Source organism: Peromyscus leucopus, chromosome 8a, assembly GCF_004664715.2.
Source record: "Peromyscus leucopus breed LL Stock chromosome 8a, UCI_PerLeu_2.1, whole genome shotgun sequence".
NCBI lineage: Eukaryota > Metazoa > Chordata > Mammalia > Rodentia > Cricetidae > Peromyscus > Peromyscus leucopus.
This window is the reverse complement of record NC_051085.1, coordinates 42,209,866-42,226,493: the sequence shown is the minus strand read 5'-3', so window position 1 is coordinate 42,226,493 and position 16,628 is coordinate 42,209,866. Positions and strand designations below refer to the sequence as shown.

The following is a 16,628-nucleotide window of genomic DNA, read 5'->3' as shown; positions in this document are numbered from 1 at the left end:
AGGACATTAGTGGAATTCAGGTGTTTCTGGTACATGGACTGCTCTCACCCAATGTGAGGTTGAACTGTTGACCTTGTGTACATCCTACTTCCAAATGAGTCTGTCAGATACACTGAGCCTATAGGCTGAAGATGATGCCCCAACACTGCGGAGAAACCTCAGGTGACTGCCCAGGCAGCTGGCTGTTTCTGTCAACTCACAAAATTTTTTGGAAGTTGCTTGCATGCACTTCCTGTTTTTATTTTTGTTAGCTAATATTATTCCCTTCTTGGGTCTCTGAGGGAGTTGAAGATTAGTTAGTTATAGTTGAAAATTAATTAGGATAGAAAGTGCATTAGATACATCTTGGATTTACCAAAGTAGGATAGATAATGGAATTATTTTCTCTGATTTGTCAAATACCTGTTTAGGTATTTATTACTTGTATATATTGTATATAGTTATTGTACTTTTGTATATAGTTTTTCTTTTGTTAGTTATAACCTTTTGCTTTCTTTTTCTTTTTATTAAAATAGAAAAGGGGAAATGTGGTGGTAATCTAATTGTACAGAATTATTATTTTGATTGTATGTTAATAAATAAAGTTGTCTGGGGGTCAGAGCTATTAGAGCCATAGCAAGAGTGTGGCGGTGGTGGCACACACCTTTAATCCCATAGATATCTGTGTGTTCAGGGTCAGAGCTATTAGAGCCATAGCAAGAGTGTGGCGATGGTGGCACACGCCTTTAATCCCATAAGATCTCTGTGTGTTCAGGGATACAGCCAGCATTGGAGACATATGCCTTTAAGACCTAGGGGGCTGTACATTCAGACAGTGATGAGGCAGTCATGTGTTTGGGTTTACAACCAATGAGAAGGCAGAACATACTATAAAAAAACAAGCCGACAGGAAGTAGGTCTCTTTTCGCGAAGCTGGGACAGCAGGAGGAAGGGTGAGATTTTAGCTCTGAGCTCTGACCTCTCGGCTTTCTCTTTTACATTGTTTCTGTGTTTCTTATTTAATAAGACGGTTGGTTACATCAACAAGATAGCAGACAATTCTCCAAGGATAAGCTACTTACGCAAGTAGATGAAGACATTTTTGGTAAAATTCTACCTATGTGAACTCTGCAAACCAGACATGATTGCCCAAGTTAGAAACCTAGAATCATTTCAAAAGAAACACCACATATGGTCAACAGTCACGCCACCCTGAACACGTCTGATCTTGTCTGATCTTGGAACCGAGACAGGGTTGGGCTTGATTAGTGCCTGGGTGGGAGAGATATCAGGAGTGCTGATAAGACAGAGCTCTGGATTAAAATTTCTACTTATTTGTTGTTTGATTGGTTGAAGGAGGGTCTTATGTAGCACGGGCAAGCCTCAAACCCTCTGTCTAGCTGAGGATGATACCAAGGTCTGGATCCTCCTGCCTCTACCTCTAAAATACCTTTAGGAAAAGATTCTTAATCTAGTATACAGAATAACAAATTATAAACACTATCTCATTTTTATCGAATGGCTATGAGCCACAGCTAATGTAGCACTTGCCTCGGGGTTCTGTTCCTCAGCCTTACTATTCTGTTTTCCCTCCCACTGCAAAGCTAAGTAAATCCAACTAGTAGAACGCAAATGATCTGCAATAGAACGTTCTCCATTAACTACACTTCCTTAGAGGATCTGAGAGGTGAATCTGAGATCTACATCCATCTTATTTCTAAAGCCTTCTTGACTATCACACAAGTAGAAACCACTAGAAAAGGTCGATAGCCAGAGCTGAGGCTGAGCCCCACTCAGAGATCCTTCATGGGGGCTGCCCCTCTGTCTACCCCCTTTCTAGGACTTTCTCTTTTCTTCCATATGAGGGCCAATCTATGACAGTTTTCCCTCCCAGCTGCCTACTGAATTGGGGCTCATGGAAATAAAGCAAAACAGGAAAGTGAATCTGCTTTTCATTTAGATGCTAGCTCCCTGCCTGTAACTGACCCTGTCCAGCACAAGGCATTCCTCAGCCCTGTCACTATCCAAGTTCAAATTAATCTTTCAGCTTGGCTGTTGTCGATGGGGCTGCAGCCCTAGCATACAAGTATCTCTAATTCCTCAAAGCGGTTGTAAAGCATGAGTGTAGAAAGTGTTTCCATATGAGCACAACATTTTCTGGCATTCCCACCCCTCCCCAATTTAATATACACACCCCAAGCCCCCATCCCCTGGCAAGAGTTCTAGCACAGGCTGAGACTTACATGTAGAAGGAGATGATATTTGAGAATCCGCTGGACTGGTTTTAAGAGATAGGACCCTAGGGGCAGTGAGTGTTTCAGAGTTTCCTGGCGCTCTCGGAAGAACTTGGCCAGTATCTTGTTCCTCATACACTCGGTTAGCACGGCCACAGACCTGCAGGAGAAGCACATGCTTTTCATCACGATGATGCCATGTCTTACGTGGGTGTTTGAGGTTTCAATGCCAGTCTTGGTGGAAAGATCCTAAAACAGGCAGAGTAGCCATGGAGCTAGCTCCTGGCTAGAATGCCTTGGAGCAAGTCAGGAAAAGGTGTCCCTTTGGATGAATTGAATTAGAAAAAGGAACTGAACCCAGTGGCATAGAACCATGGGTTTGTGCTTGGACAGCCCCACTCCAGCTTGACAAGACACGTTTGTATTGGACGTTAGCCCCTATACCTGCCTCATCCAGATGTCTCTGTACAGTGCTCATGGTGCACATCTGGATTCAGTTCCCACAGGCCAGGTTATCAGGCACAGCTTGCCTGGTTTAAGGCATTTAACAGTTCCTTTTATTTTTATCACAGACTTGGTTTCCTATCAGGACAGTGGTCACCCCTCAGACGGTTGGAGAAATGTGCCTACTCTACCACTTCCCAAGAGTTGACCTTTCCCAGAGAAACTCTGAATGGCTGCCCTCTCTACTGACAAATCTTCTCTACTGGCAATTTTTGGTAGTTTCACTGCAGGGTATTAGAAAAGGGGGCAAGAGTCCCTTCTGCAATTCCCAAAGTCATGCGTAGCTCCAACACATCTTAAAGCAAGAACGTGTAATGATGATTATCCCTTCCACATCAAGCCAGTTAATAAGATCAGCTATCACACACACGCGCAAATTAAAATCCCGATGTGGTATAACTTGGATGCAGGCGGGAACCATTCTATTCTTTTCTTCCCCAAGTCACTACAATGTTTTCAGGATTAATTGAGACAAACAGATGGAGCCAAACAGCAAATTAAGACTCCTTGGAAAGACATGAAGTGAAAGTCTTGTAATTAAGCTGTTAGAGTCCTTTTGTGCTATTTGCTTTAAGAAATATCAGTTAAAACGGATTTATTTCTCCCTTGAGTCCTGATTTGTAAACTCTTCATTGTGTGACCTGGGTATTTCTCTGAAGTCTTTTGGAATTAGGGGCAGCTGCTCAGTAGCCTGGTGGGTGACTGATGGCCCAATCTCTTGCTCAAGATCAGAATCTGCTACAAATGAGGCACATGACACTTGAGGTTCCCGGAAATCTCAGGAATAGGGCAGGCATCTGAGGACAATGGCATGACCTCCTCTGTGCCTGTCCCTCGGGGAAGGAGGGAGGGACCTGTGCCTCTTCATAGTGAAATCACCAGGGTGTGATTGGCATGAAAGAAGAAGTCACTTGCCAAGGTGTGCCTGTCACATTTAGAATCATCAGCCTGGGTCTCAAGTGGGGAGAAGAATCTTGGCACTCTGCACTTGCTAAGACAGGGACCAGGGCATCTCAAATCTCAGAGCAAACTGCCTGGAGACAGGCAAGGAAATATTTCTTTGTAGATATGAAAGCCACACATTGGGCAAGAACTGGACATGCCTTCTTCATTGAGAGCATCACTCTGTTAACACGGATTTCTTTAAAGGCAGACTCATGATCAAAACACACAGTCTCCAGGAGATTGTCCTTAACAATCTCCACTGGGGCGACTTCTTGTTATTTCTGTGTCTTTAGTTTCCGCTGCATGTTACTGAGTCCATACCATATTCATTCCCATTTAGGTATTTAATTGCCCCTATTAAACAATTTCAGTGGTATATGCAGTTGGGTTCTGCCCCTCCAAAGCATACAAGCTGCTTGAAGGCAGAAATGTTGGGTCCTGGTTCCTGCAGATCTCCACTAACCAGGGAATAGTGAATAACATTGTTCTTAAATAATAGCATAAATAACAGGTTCTTAAAATCCTTTTTGCACACCAGTTCACTTTGCTAGGATCCCCAAACAACCCATGATGGCAAAGCATAGTGTTTCAGTGAGCTGGACAAACTTTCTGAATTTTTGATTTGGAAAGTTTCTATAATGTCTTTGGATGGTATGTTCACAGGGAAATGCACAGAGACAGACCATCTCAAGCCAGTCCTTCTGACCATCAGACAGAGTACCTTGCTGATTTATCAGTTTGAACAGCTTCCCTTTTGCGTGGGAAGAACTTCTGTGGACAGGCTGTGGACTGGCTCCATGGTTCCTCTGCTGCATGGTGTTTTTGGCTTATGGACCATGAGATTTAGTTGATGCATCCTATCGTCCATACTGTATCAGGAAAAAATGCTTAAGTGTAACCCTGCAAACTATGGGTGTGTCTATATAAAAGGATCGTGACAAATGCTTGCATATGCATGTGGGGTGTTTGTTTTAAAGAGAAATCTGGGAAAAGCACAGCTGTCCATCCAAATGAATAACCATGGTGTCACATCTTTAACACTATTTACAGGAGACTAAAATTTTATAATGGGAAGTGGTTGTTAAAAGTAATTATGAACTTCAGACCTCTTATTACACCCTAGCCTTTTAGGCAACTCCTGGGTTACAGGTTAGGGGTGTATGTCCTTCCTTCCCTTCGCAGCCATAAGGATTCTCTACTGTATATTGTATCTTTGTGGGCCACTTCTGGTAAAATTGACCAAGAGTGTGCAAGTCACTGCTGCTCTCTTTCTGGCTGGGCTGCAAGAGCCGGCTGATCATCTCTTCACACAAAGCTCCAGAACTTTATGAAGATATTGTGGTGGGTGGCCTGAGGCTGGAGCAACTTGGCTGACATCCTCATTGGGCTGTCCATCAGACAAGACCCTGTGGAGTCCATTTGTTATGGGTCCCTCAGCAGGGTCATCCATAAAATGGGAAGAAGGAAGGGGTGGTGATGGATTTGCATTTTATGAAACTTTACTGGGTTTCTGGCACTGGGGTGGGTGTCCTGGATTCCTTTATTCCCCTAGAATCTCTACATTACTCTACATGTTTAATTTAGCATTTGTTTCAATACTGCTCAGGGGTCAAATATCCAATAAATGTCTTGTGGAGAGACAGGAAACGCCTAGAGTTGTAGCCTTGTCTTTTGGCCACTATTCAGTGATCAGTACCTTGTCTGGGATGCTCTGGGTACTGCCGTCCCAACACCAATCTTAGATACAAGTGAAATGGAGCCAACATCTCTGGGAGACTGGGAGTCATGCCGACTGCTCATGACCTGTCCTTTCTGAACTTTATAAAACTTGGGAAACTCATAAAGCTTACCAAGCAAAACCAGAACATGTTTTCTTCCTAGCTTGGTTACACAAACGCATCTTCAAAATGTGGCACACATTTTAAAAAAAGGCGAACAGAGAAGTAGATAGCCCCATGCAACAACGAGGAAATGTCAATTTTCCTTTGGAGCTGTGCAGTGATGTCCTTGGTCTTATCCAATGTCTTTCATGAATTTTCCCTGCTCCTCCAGCTCCATGGATCCTCCCAGTCCTAAAGGCGTCAAACAGTATCTGAGATCCCCAGAGTCTGTTCTCAACGTTTTCGCGTTTCTCACGGTCTTCAGCACAGTGCCAGGCGTACAGTGCCCGATACAGCATCTAACGACCCGAAACAAAAACAAAACGGAGCAGAACTCTGCCCCTTTCTAAGCCATACCTTGGGTAGTTGGTGCAATACTGGGTATAAATGTGGAACTCTTCACTCTACGAGGAAACAAAGGAGAATTTCATAAGCCCCAGAGCACAGACAACAACAGCCATTCAAAAACAACACAAGAAAGCGCAATCAGGCTTTTATTGTCCCATTCACATTGGTCTGCCCCCCTGAGCCTGTGTGGCCATCATCAGTGCCCACTGCTTTTTACCCAGAATCCACGTAACTTGAACCCACTCAAGTCCAATAAACACCCTGAAAACCTGCTGTGTCCCAGGGATTCTGAAGACAAATAGAAAGGGATGAAAACGAAGTTTTTGCCTCCAGGTGCTTACGGAAATATAAGTAGGTTATGTTTAAACACCACGCAGTAAGAATATGCTGGAATATGCATGGGAGACCAGAAAGCTGCTCCACATGCTCAAGTCCTGCATGTGTAGCTCTTTCCACCATGGTCCTCCCTGCTTTTTTCCCTGCATAGCCACTGGGCCTGCCTTGAGAATGCATGCAGGCTGCATTTCTTCCAAGCAGCTTTCTTTGAGATTTTGGGTTGAGCCAACTGTTTCTAATTGTGAACATTCACCAAAGCCCGCATTCATCTGTCTGGGAGCACTGACCAAATGGGACTGATGTCTTCTGTTTATCTCTCTGGCTCACCATAGTCAGGGCAGGGGCCACATTGGTCCTCCTGACAGATAATACCTGTTGACCCCTCTCTCCTCCTGATATCAGCTGAGAACAGAGCCTAGGTCTACTCACCTGCACGCACCTAGCACAGGAGCCATGTCTCAAAAGCAACAAAGGTTTGACTAGCAAACGGACCCCCATCCCACCCTCCCTAAAATCTCGACTTCCAAGGCTACCTTAATCTTTCAGCTGTGAATTTGTATTATAGGAAATAATACATTGATACTGGCTGATTCAGACAGTTCTTCAAAAAGGTAGGGTCACAATGCCATGGAAATATAAAATAAGCATTGTCTCTTATCTTGTTTCACCCGTTAATGAGGAAATTGGTCAGACATTACAAACTGGATCAAAAGAAAAAGAAACAGAGCACACTTAGGTTAATGAAGACTGATGCCATGCATTTTTACAAAGAGACACGAAACTGGCCTTTTCCTTCTATGGCCTGGGGTGAGGAAAGAAATCAATTGTCAAGCCAGTCATGTTGATGCAAGGCGGGGCCAGGAGGACTGTGAGCTTGAGGTCAGCTTGGACTACACAGTAAGACTGTCCGAAAGGAAAGGAGGGAGTTGGGAAGGGAGGGGGAGGAAAGGGAGGGAAGAGAGGAAAGAGGAGGTGAAGGAAGAGGGGAGGAAGAAAGGAAGGGAAGGAGAGAAGGAAAGGAAGGAAGGGTTAGAAGGGAAGAAAGGGGGAAGAGGAGGAGGAAAGGAGAGGAGGAAGAGAGAAGGGGACCCATCACCCCAGTTCCTTTGCATCCTTGAGGACAAGCACTGTTTGTACTACTCTGGTTATGTAAGATCAACAAAGTGGAAAAGCATTCTGTACACCCTCTGGTGTACACGGACCTCATTGAATTACTGCCTGGCAAGAATAAGCCAGAAAACTGGCGGTGACACCCATTAACTTGTCTTTTGGGATTCCCTACACCGCCAAGGGAAAGAAATACATCCACAGTAGGTGTACGGAAAGTTAGAGTTTCAAACTCCTGGCTGGGCAACTGTCAGAATGAATGGCGCAAGCCAAAGAATTACTGGCTCTCGCCAACACTGAACTAGAATTTCATCTTGACCAAGAGCCGTGGGGTATTTTGCCAGGAATTCACATTTCCTGGCTTCCTAAACAACTCCATGCTCGAGACACTGCTTATTTCTGATACTGTTAACCTTTAATTTTTAATTCTTGTCTCTACTTAGAATCTTCTCGGTTAAACTCAAGTAGAACTAAGTCAATATTTATTTTTTTTAAAAAATCATTATGGGACATTTTAAGCATATATAAAATTAGAGAGGATGGTAACTATTCAGGTAGCCTCCATCCAACGTGATAACCATTAACTCAAAGTTTATATCTTTCTGCTCCTCTTGCCCCTGTTACCATCACACTGAAGTAAATTCTAGACAATGTATCATGTCACTTATACTTATTTTACTACAGGTCTCTAACCATTTTTTTTTCAAAAAATATTTTATATTTTATGTGTTTGGGTGCTTTGCCAGCATGTACGTCTAAGAACCACATGTAAGCATGGTGCCCTTGGGGCCCAGAAGGGGGCCTCACATCCCTTGGAACTAGACTTACAGATGTTTGTCAGCCACCATGTGGGTGCTGGGAATCAAACTTGGGTCCTATGGCAGAACAGCCCCTGCTCTTAATCTCCGAGCCATTTCTCCAGCCCCTGTTTCTAAGCATTTTAATCAAGAGGCATCACAATTCCACGATCATACTTAAATAATCCCACAATATAAGGTTTGCCAATAACTAGACACATTTCTCTCTTCTGATTTCCTTTCCTTTCACACTCCAGTACTTGATTTGAAGCCCACAGAAGACTCATACACAGCACATGTTATCAACTGGTTGATTATTTTTGCTCATTTGTTTGCTTTGTAAAGCCGGGACCCAGAATCCCAGCATCCCTGGCAAATCCTCTACCCTCCACTGATCTTTATATCTCGACTGGTTTTTCCCTTTGGACATTCAGCTGTTGAAGAAAGCCGTCCATTCATTCCCCACATGGTGCCAGGCTCAGTGTCCTGGGGACACATTACAGTCCCTCTCTGGATCCTCTCCATTGTACTACTGAGTGCTAACAGAGGGTGGCTCAGATTGGGGATTTATAGTTTGGCAAAATGCACCATAGGTTGCACTGTGCTCCCGTCAGGAGGCACAAATGTCTGGACATCTTTTCTGTGATGTTAATAGCCATTGGTGATTACTACTTAGGCTTGTTTCTAGGGGTTACTAATGGTGATGTTTCTAGTACAGTCACTCCTTCTTTATTTGTTATTCTCAGAATATCCTGTAAAGAACCTGTCTGATTATTAATGTCACTATAAATTCATAAATAGGAATATATTTATTTAATGAGGTTCAGTTGTTTTCAATTAACTATCTTTACTTGTTGTATTAGTCAGGGTTCTCTAGAGGAACAGAATTTATAAAATGAATGAATGAATGAATGAATGCATCCATCCATCTATCCATCCATCCATCTATCCATCCATCCATCTATCCATCCATCCATCTATCCATCCATCCATCTATCCATCCATCCATCTATCCATCCATCCATCTATCCATCCATCCATCTATCCATCCATCCACCTAGGAAGGGGATTTATTAGAGCGGCTTATGGGCTGTGGTCCAGTTAGTCCAACAGTGGCTGTCTGGACACCAATGGAAGGTCCAAAAATCTAGTTCAGTCCATTTCAGTATTTACTAGAATCCCAAAGAAGTGGGTTCTAATGCCAGTGGAGGAGTGGACTTGCTAGAGAAAGTGAGAGCAAGCAGGCAGAGAGAGAGCTTTCTTCTTCCACGTCCTTTACATAGACTGCCAGCAGAAGGTATGGTCCAAGTTAAAGGTGGATCTTCCCACCTCCAAAGATCTGGATTAAAAGTGGGCCTTCCCACTTCAAATGATTTAACTAAGAAAAAAAAAATCCCTCACAGGTGTGCCCAGCCACTTAGGTTTTGGTTAATTCCAGGTGTAGTCAAGTTGACAACCAAGAATGACCATCACATTGGTGGTTCAAATGACCCCCATCTTTGACCACTAGGCACCTCTTCTCTGATTCTAGCTTAGTTGTGTCTATCACATGACTTACCATCTTCAGAAATTTCATGTTTTCTGTGTGACAAGATATTCAAGAACATCTTGTATATTTCCCAACCACCCACACACATGCTTCCCAGAGCCCCGACCCTCCATAGGAAGCAGTATTTAGAGATAGAAACCAGTCTGGGTGTTAGGAACCTTCTAGCTATTGGGTTTATCATTTTTAGGGCTTTTCACTGGACAAAGTTAGGGGTATTGTTTTTCTAAGAGATTTTAAAGGAGACTTGGTCTATACTAATACAAAATTAAAAAAAAAAAACACCACAATGCTGAAAATCCAATCTTTGAGAATAAGCATGATGAAATAAGTGGGAAATCCCATACCTCAACTCACACAAGGGGAAGCATAAGACACAGCTGCACTGAAAATATTATGCAGAATCACTTCAGCCTAGGTGTAGAGGAAGCATTCCTGCATTCTGTGTTCACACTTGCATCTCATCCTTAAGATACTATATTATGTCCATGAAAAGTTTCAAAATCTGAACTATTTCTGGTCCGAAGACTTTGGGATAAGGGTGGCACTACCTGTCATTCAGATACAGAACTATAGGACTTAATGAGTCGGGAGCATTCCTGCTTCTATATTTCTCCCGGCAATTTCATTTCTCAAGGGCACTAATATCAGTCTTTGCATGATCCCATAGCACACTCTATAATTTTCACAGGACAACAGGAACATCACCATATATATGTGTTGGCTATATTCTGGCCACCACACATTTTTCAAATCAGTTAGAATTTCCTTTGCACGGCTACCTACCAAGTGCACACACATCTTTTTCTGTTTGTTTCATTTTACTATTGGTATACAAAATCTGTTTTTTAAAGCCTTAATTTGGGCTTTCGAATTATATACATGCAAATCCAGTCTTAGTGATAAATACTTATTCAGAGAAGTTAACTCATTCTGCTCCATTCTAGGTGATTTCTTCTTTCCTTTCCTCAATTTTTGTTTGTTGAAATAGAGTTTCATGTGGCCCAGGCTGGCCTCAAATTTGCTACGTAGCTGAGGATGGCCTTGAACTCCTGATTCTCCTCCTGAGATTTCAGCTTCCACATCCAGTTCCTTTCTCTTATTTTTTAAAATCTTATCTGTCATCCTGTTTTTAAACACAGACATCCCTTTATCAGATAAACAAATCACATTGTAGGAGTGAACATGAGTGGATGTCACTGGAAGGTTTATGGAAATGGATTGCTAGATTGAGCACCAGCTTCTCATTTAGTTGGTTGCAAGCATTTCTAGCAAGTTCCCCTGTGACGCTGATGTCACAGGTAAGGGACCATGCTTTGAGAAGCTTGTGCTCTGCACACTTAACTGCCTCCCCCTCCCCCTCAGTGTACGGAGACATTCCTTATTTTCTTGCATTGTTCCACAGTACTCCATTATTTGGTTGAATATACAAAAGATTACTCAAGCAGCTTTTTGTTTAAGTTGTCTGCAGTCTTCGGAGGATCAATTATTACTGCCAAGTATCATGTCAGACTCATTAAAATTTTGCCAGTTTATCCTATGAATAGCTTTCTGGAAGTAGGATTGGTAGACAATGGGGTAAATTCCAATTTCTTAAATACTAGATTCATCCAGATTCCTCTCCATAGCTTCTGGGCCAATTTGAATCTGTTTCCTTACAGCCTAAACAGCTTTCTAAACCCGGTACCACATTTTCCAATATAGCACTTTACAAATCCTAAATTAGCTGTCTACTTCTAAGCATCAAAGAATATAAATAACTTGGTTTTGGCTTCTTCCGACTAAGTATAGGTTCCATGGGCCACGGGCCTACAGGTCCACCCAGCAAATACTATCCTATGAGACCAGCAGACACCTGTCCCATTGTAGCCTCTACCTGGGTCCTCCATGCATTGAGTTAGGCATTTATTGGCTGTGCAAGACAGCCCTGGCCCTAGGAATGAGAAAAGCAAAGAGATTTGCTCAGGTCCTTCAGCAAGAGTATAGCAAACTCCAGCTTTCTCCCCTCTGGTCCACACTGACTCAGAGTTACTGTTCTCTTCTCACCCTGGGTTAGAACAGCATCCAGCTACCTGTCCTCATCCTTTGAGACCTTTAGGATCATAGGCCATGACACATTGAAAACAGTGGCCTTCATGAAGCTACACTGCAGTTGAGACATATAGTCAGCCTACATATACTAGTCCCTAGGCAGGTCCTAGGGCTTCTTGTGGCATTGTGACTCTTCCTGTTTTAGAGGCTTGATCGCCATCAGTGGCCTATTCTTAACAGAGGGTTAAATGCAGGTTTGACCTTAGATACCCAAGCATCTGCAGACTTTACAAATAATAGATATATCCATTGTATAATGCCAGCCCAAACCCTTTTAAAGATGCATTTAGGGAAATATATTACGCAAATCAGAAAAAAAGCAGAGACTGCTTTCTAGTTTCCAGCCCTTTCAGATTCTAATTAGAGAGGGTGCACAGAGGAGGCAATTATGTAAAAAACGAAACTATGAGGTACAGGGCTGCCGAGCGGAGCACACAGGACACCCAGCGGCTGCTGAGTGAGTGACAGAGAACAGAAGTCTGTGACTTTGCCACAGATCTCTCTCCTTTACAGTCCTTTCTCCAGGGACGTTTTCTTGGACATAGTACATAGGTAGTACATGGGGAACGTGACAGTGACTTGACATGGATTTTCAACACTAGCAATTTCTTGATGATAATTCCAACATGTGGCGCGCGCGTGTGTGTGTGTGTGTGTGTGTGTGTGTGTTGTGTTGTGTGTGTGCACACACATGCATTTATGTGCAGTGAGTGTTGGTTGCATCTTTCTGTGTGAACGTGTACTCATTCTCCTCAGCTATGAAAGAAGGAAATAAGCACTCATGGGAGGTGACCCAGCACCGAGGGAGAGGATTCTAAGGGGAACTTGGAAGTCATGCAGTCTCTCCTTCAGCTGCCCAGAGTAAGCCCTGCTGACAGTCCAGTGAGGGATGAGCATGAGGGTGGCTGAGAAGGCAATCTGGGGACAGACTCGAGTCTTTCAAGATGCTTCCAGAGCCCCGAGTGCAGATCAGCATACGCGGGCATCAGGCCGAGGAGAGAACGCTTACTGCTGTCCCTAAGGCAACTGTCATCCCTTTTCTTTTGGAAGCCATCAGTGAGATGAAACAGTATTTTCTTTCTTCGGCTAAGGACTTCCTTAGCCTACACACACCACCCAAGCGAGCCAGGGCAATGACGACGACGACGCTCTGTGTGAGCCCCAGCGACTCCGATAAAAGCAGGAGTCAACTGCCAGCTTTACCTCTTCTGCTAATGACCTCTCAATTAAAGCAATTTTCCATTCCTCTCAGAGCAGAGCAGCTGGTGGCGGTTCAGAGAAACATAACCCCGTCGAAATGTCAGGGTGCTGAGTGAGAAGCGGGTAGCGCCGAGCCCGACACACCCTCCCGGCTCCTGCTCCCATGTGAAAGTGCCGAGTGCTGAGGTTGGTCTTCTAATTAAACTTGGCAATATTACAATGAAAAATGAGATTTGGGAGTTGGCAGGGAGGCACGTAAACAAACTTTTATGTGAGTAATTAAGCCAGAGTTAAGCGAACACTGGAACCTCTTTAATCAGCGTGTAACTAAAGTTGGGAGTAAAAGCTGAATGTTTTCTGAAATGTCAGTGTTGCGCATGCGCATATCGTCTTTGAAATGCTCAAGGTTTTTTGTTTGTTTGTTTGTTTTCACGCCATTTCTCCTGTTGCCATTTCTTTGTCTTTTTAAAACTCCTACCCTATAAGAGAATCCATTACAATGAGTGCAGCTATGAAAAAAAAAATTGTGTGTGGAAGCATGTATGCACCATGATTTTTTTATTTTATTTTATTTTTATTTTTTTTTATTTTTCGAGACAGGGTTTCTCTGTGTAGCTTTGCGCCTTTCCTGGAGCTCACTTGGTAGCCCAGGCTGGCCTCGAACTCACAGAGATCCGCCTGGCTCTGCCTCCCGAGTGCTGGGATTAAAGGCGTGCGCCACCAACGCCCGGCTGCACCATGATTTTATATGTGAACACACACAAAGCTATAGAAAGACAGGAGGTGCATACAGGCCCATTGATTGCTGTGTAGTGATTTCAGTCAAAACCAGAGAGCTGTTAACTTTGAATTTCCAGCCACCTGGATGCGTCCCAGACCATCAGAGATAATGTGTGAAACGATCTAGAGCCAGCAAAGGCTGGGGCAACATCTTAGTTCACCTTGGACTTCAGGGCTCTAAATGAGGCGCTAATTGATGGTTGGATCCAAGGCATTGCTGTGAACCTGCTTCAACCTTGTCCACTTCAAATCTTCACACAGAAATCACATGAAGGTTTTTTTTTTTTTTTTTTTTTTTTTCTGTCCCTGCAAGTCGATCTCTTCTAGAGGTTTTCCAGAGAAAAGCTGTTGAGTCTCACTGTGAAACTTGAAGGAGACAGGATTCTACGTGTGTGTGTGCCAGGCAGCAGCATGTGAACTGCCTGGGATATTGCAGAATATCAGCCTTCCAAGTTCAGAGCATGAACTTGCTGACACCTGTCTTCATGTCAAGCCCATGTCATGCATTTTTCTAAACTCCAGCGACACATAAGAAGAATATAGGAAACCGGGGGGCATTGTTAAGATGCAGGAAAATAAGCTTTGCTGTTCATTACCCCTTGGAGGGGTAAGAGCATCGACCATGCTAGTACACACATTCCACACACAAAGCATGTAGATTCTTGGGCATTTTTGGAGTGGATTGAGAGGTATGGTATATAGATTTTATCTTTACGTTCTTTACTCTAGGAAAAGAATGAATAACATTATCCAACTACCATACAAACTCTAGGAACTCTAGCACTAACACCCTCCTTCCTCTTCTCTGTAGCAGTGTGTGTGTGTGTGGATTGAAAAACACACACACACACACACACACACACACACACACAGAGAGCTATGAAAACAAAACAAAAGAGTCTGTGACTGGTTGGCTAGTTTAATTCAATATTGAATGACCATTTACCCTAATTTTAAAGTGAAAACAGGTTGCACACTCTGTCTGCCTTGGTAGGCCCTGAAAAAATGAATGGTGCTTACCTTGGACACAAAACATTCTGCTATGGCCACAGGATCATTTTCACAGTTTTCCAGATCTTGAAGAAGGTCACTAAGAAAACAAAACACATAGACAGGAAGTATTAGATTGTAGTTTTCAGGTGAAAGACATTTTATGGAACTTAAAGGTTTAAACCTTCTTAATGGCATTTACAAGGAATCAGGTAATTGGGTCACAGGTCTATTGTCACCATGTCCAAGGCTTAGATAAGAGCTGTCCAAGGTCATGGGTAGAGCAGGCGTTTAGACAGGACCAGCAGTTCTCCCAAAGATACGCCTGCAGAAGAGTTAAGTTTCCCAGACATTTGTCATGAGCTGCCAAAGTTGCTAACACACATTCATTTGCTGAAGAAGAGCTTAGGCATCCACGCAGTACAAGGTCCGTGCACGTACGCACATGTACACCAAGCAAAGTGGGATGCGTTGCCAGTCTTGGTGAACTCCTGATGCATTTGAAGAATAAGACTCTCAGTTTTTTGTTTTTTTTTTTCTTTTTAATTTCTTTATTATATATACATAGTGTTCTGTCTGCATGCCAGAAGAGGGTGCCAGATCCCATTATAGATGGTTGTGAGCCACCATGTGGTTGGTGGGAATTGAACTCAGGACCTCTGGAAGAGCAGCCAGTGCTCTTAACTGCTGAGCCATCTCTCCAGCCGAAGAATAAGACTCTCAAACCACACTAACAAAATTATCAATAAAGGGAGTGTTTCAAAGGACAGATACACCACAAGAGCAGACATCTCTGCTTAACGGTAAATTCATTAAGTTTTAGTGGCAGACCATCATGCTGCGTGTCTATCTATTTAACTAACCATTTAAGCTCCCAATGTTGCACAAAATTCTGAAAGTGGAATTGTTTGCTCACTAGATATTCTTCTGAGTCTTCCTCTTCAGTAAATGTCCTCCCCTCACCTGGGCTGATGATGTCCTGGGGCAGAGGATTCTTGGTTGGAGTCACTTCCTCTGAATGTTCCTGGAGCCTCCTGAATCCAAATACTGCTATCAAGAATTTAGTATCACCCTTCTCCCCAGTTGCTGATTTTTTTCTTTAAGTTTTTAGTTAGTTAGTTAGTTAGTTTATTTATTTATTTATTTATTTATTGCTAACATAATTCTGAGACTCTGTGCTGCTCTCAGCTTTGGGTCTGGTCTTTGATCACGTACTTAGCCAGTTTGGATGTGACCTTGACCTCCATGTGGCATCTAATGTTCCCTTATTCAGGACACCCAGATAGGACATTAATTCATAAAAATGCTCAGTGAGCTTTGCCAGAGGCTGTATGACTTGGCTTGCCTCACAGAAACCGGAAGTAGACACGGGGATGTTGATGTTTGCTATGAAGTCGGACAGTAAAGAGAGCTTCAAAAATGTCAAATGGTTCCCAAACAAAGAGACAAAGCATAAAGTCATCAAGCCACTTGCCAAAATGTGTGGGTTTATTATTATTATAATACAAACTGATAGTTGAATCGCTTCTGAGCTGTAGTTCCTGACACAATAAACAAAATATAATAAAACTTAAACAGATACGCTCATGGGTCTTCACCACCTGCAGGAAGGCAAGGGATCCTGGGACCAAGGAGTTTAAAACCTACTGGAATCCCACGTTTGATGTGTCTGTCCCTCTGCTGGTGGCTGTTGGAGGTCCTGTTACTCACACTTTTGGATCTCCTGGTTTGATCTTCTAACTCTTCTCCTCTTTCCCTCAACATGATGCTGACTGTCTCTCTCTCTCTAAGAGATTTACTTCATTTCCCTTCTACTGATAATTTTCTTACTACTGTCACCAGACAGTAAGTTTGGAGGATTTGGGGTTGTTTATTTTGTCTGAACGTGCTA

The 16,628-nt window shown here is 43.1% G+C and overlaps 1 protein-coding gene across 6 annotated transcripts in view; it reads right to left on the bottom strand.

The window, feature by feature from the left end:
- Window positions 1–16,628, bottom strand: part of Plekhg1 (pleckstrin homology and RhoGEF domain containing G1) — a 217,061-nt gene that overhangs the window by 32,874 nt on the left and 167,559 nt on the right. For all 6 annotated transcript variants that reach the window (XM_028858215.2, XM_028858214.2, XM_028858208.2 and 3 more), the window contains 3 exons: window positions 14,768–14,837; window positions 5,900–5,946; window positions 2,223–2,373 (listed from right to left, as the gene is read on the bottom strand). In XM_028858215.2, coding sequence (XP_028714048.1) covers window positions 2,223–2,373; window positions 5,900–5,946; window positions 14,768–14,837 — 268 coding nt within the window. The remainder of the gene's footprint in view (window positions 1–2,222; window positions 2,374–5,899; window positions 5,947–14,767; window positions 14,838–16,628) is intronic.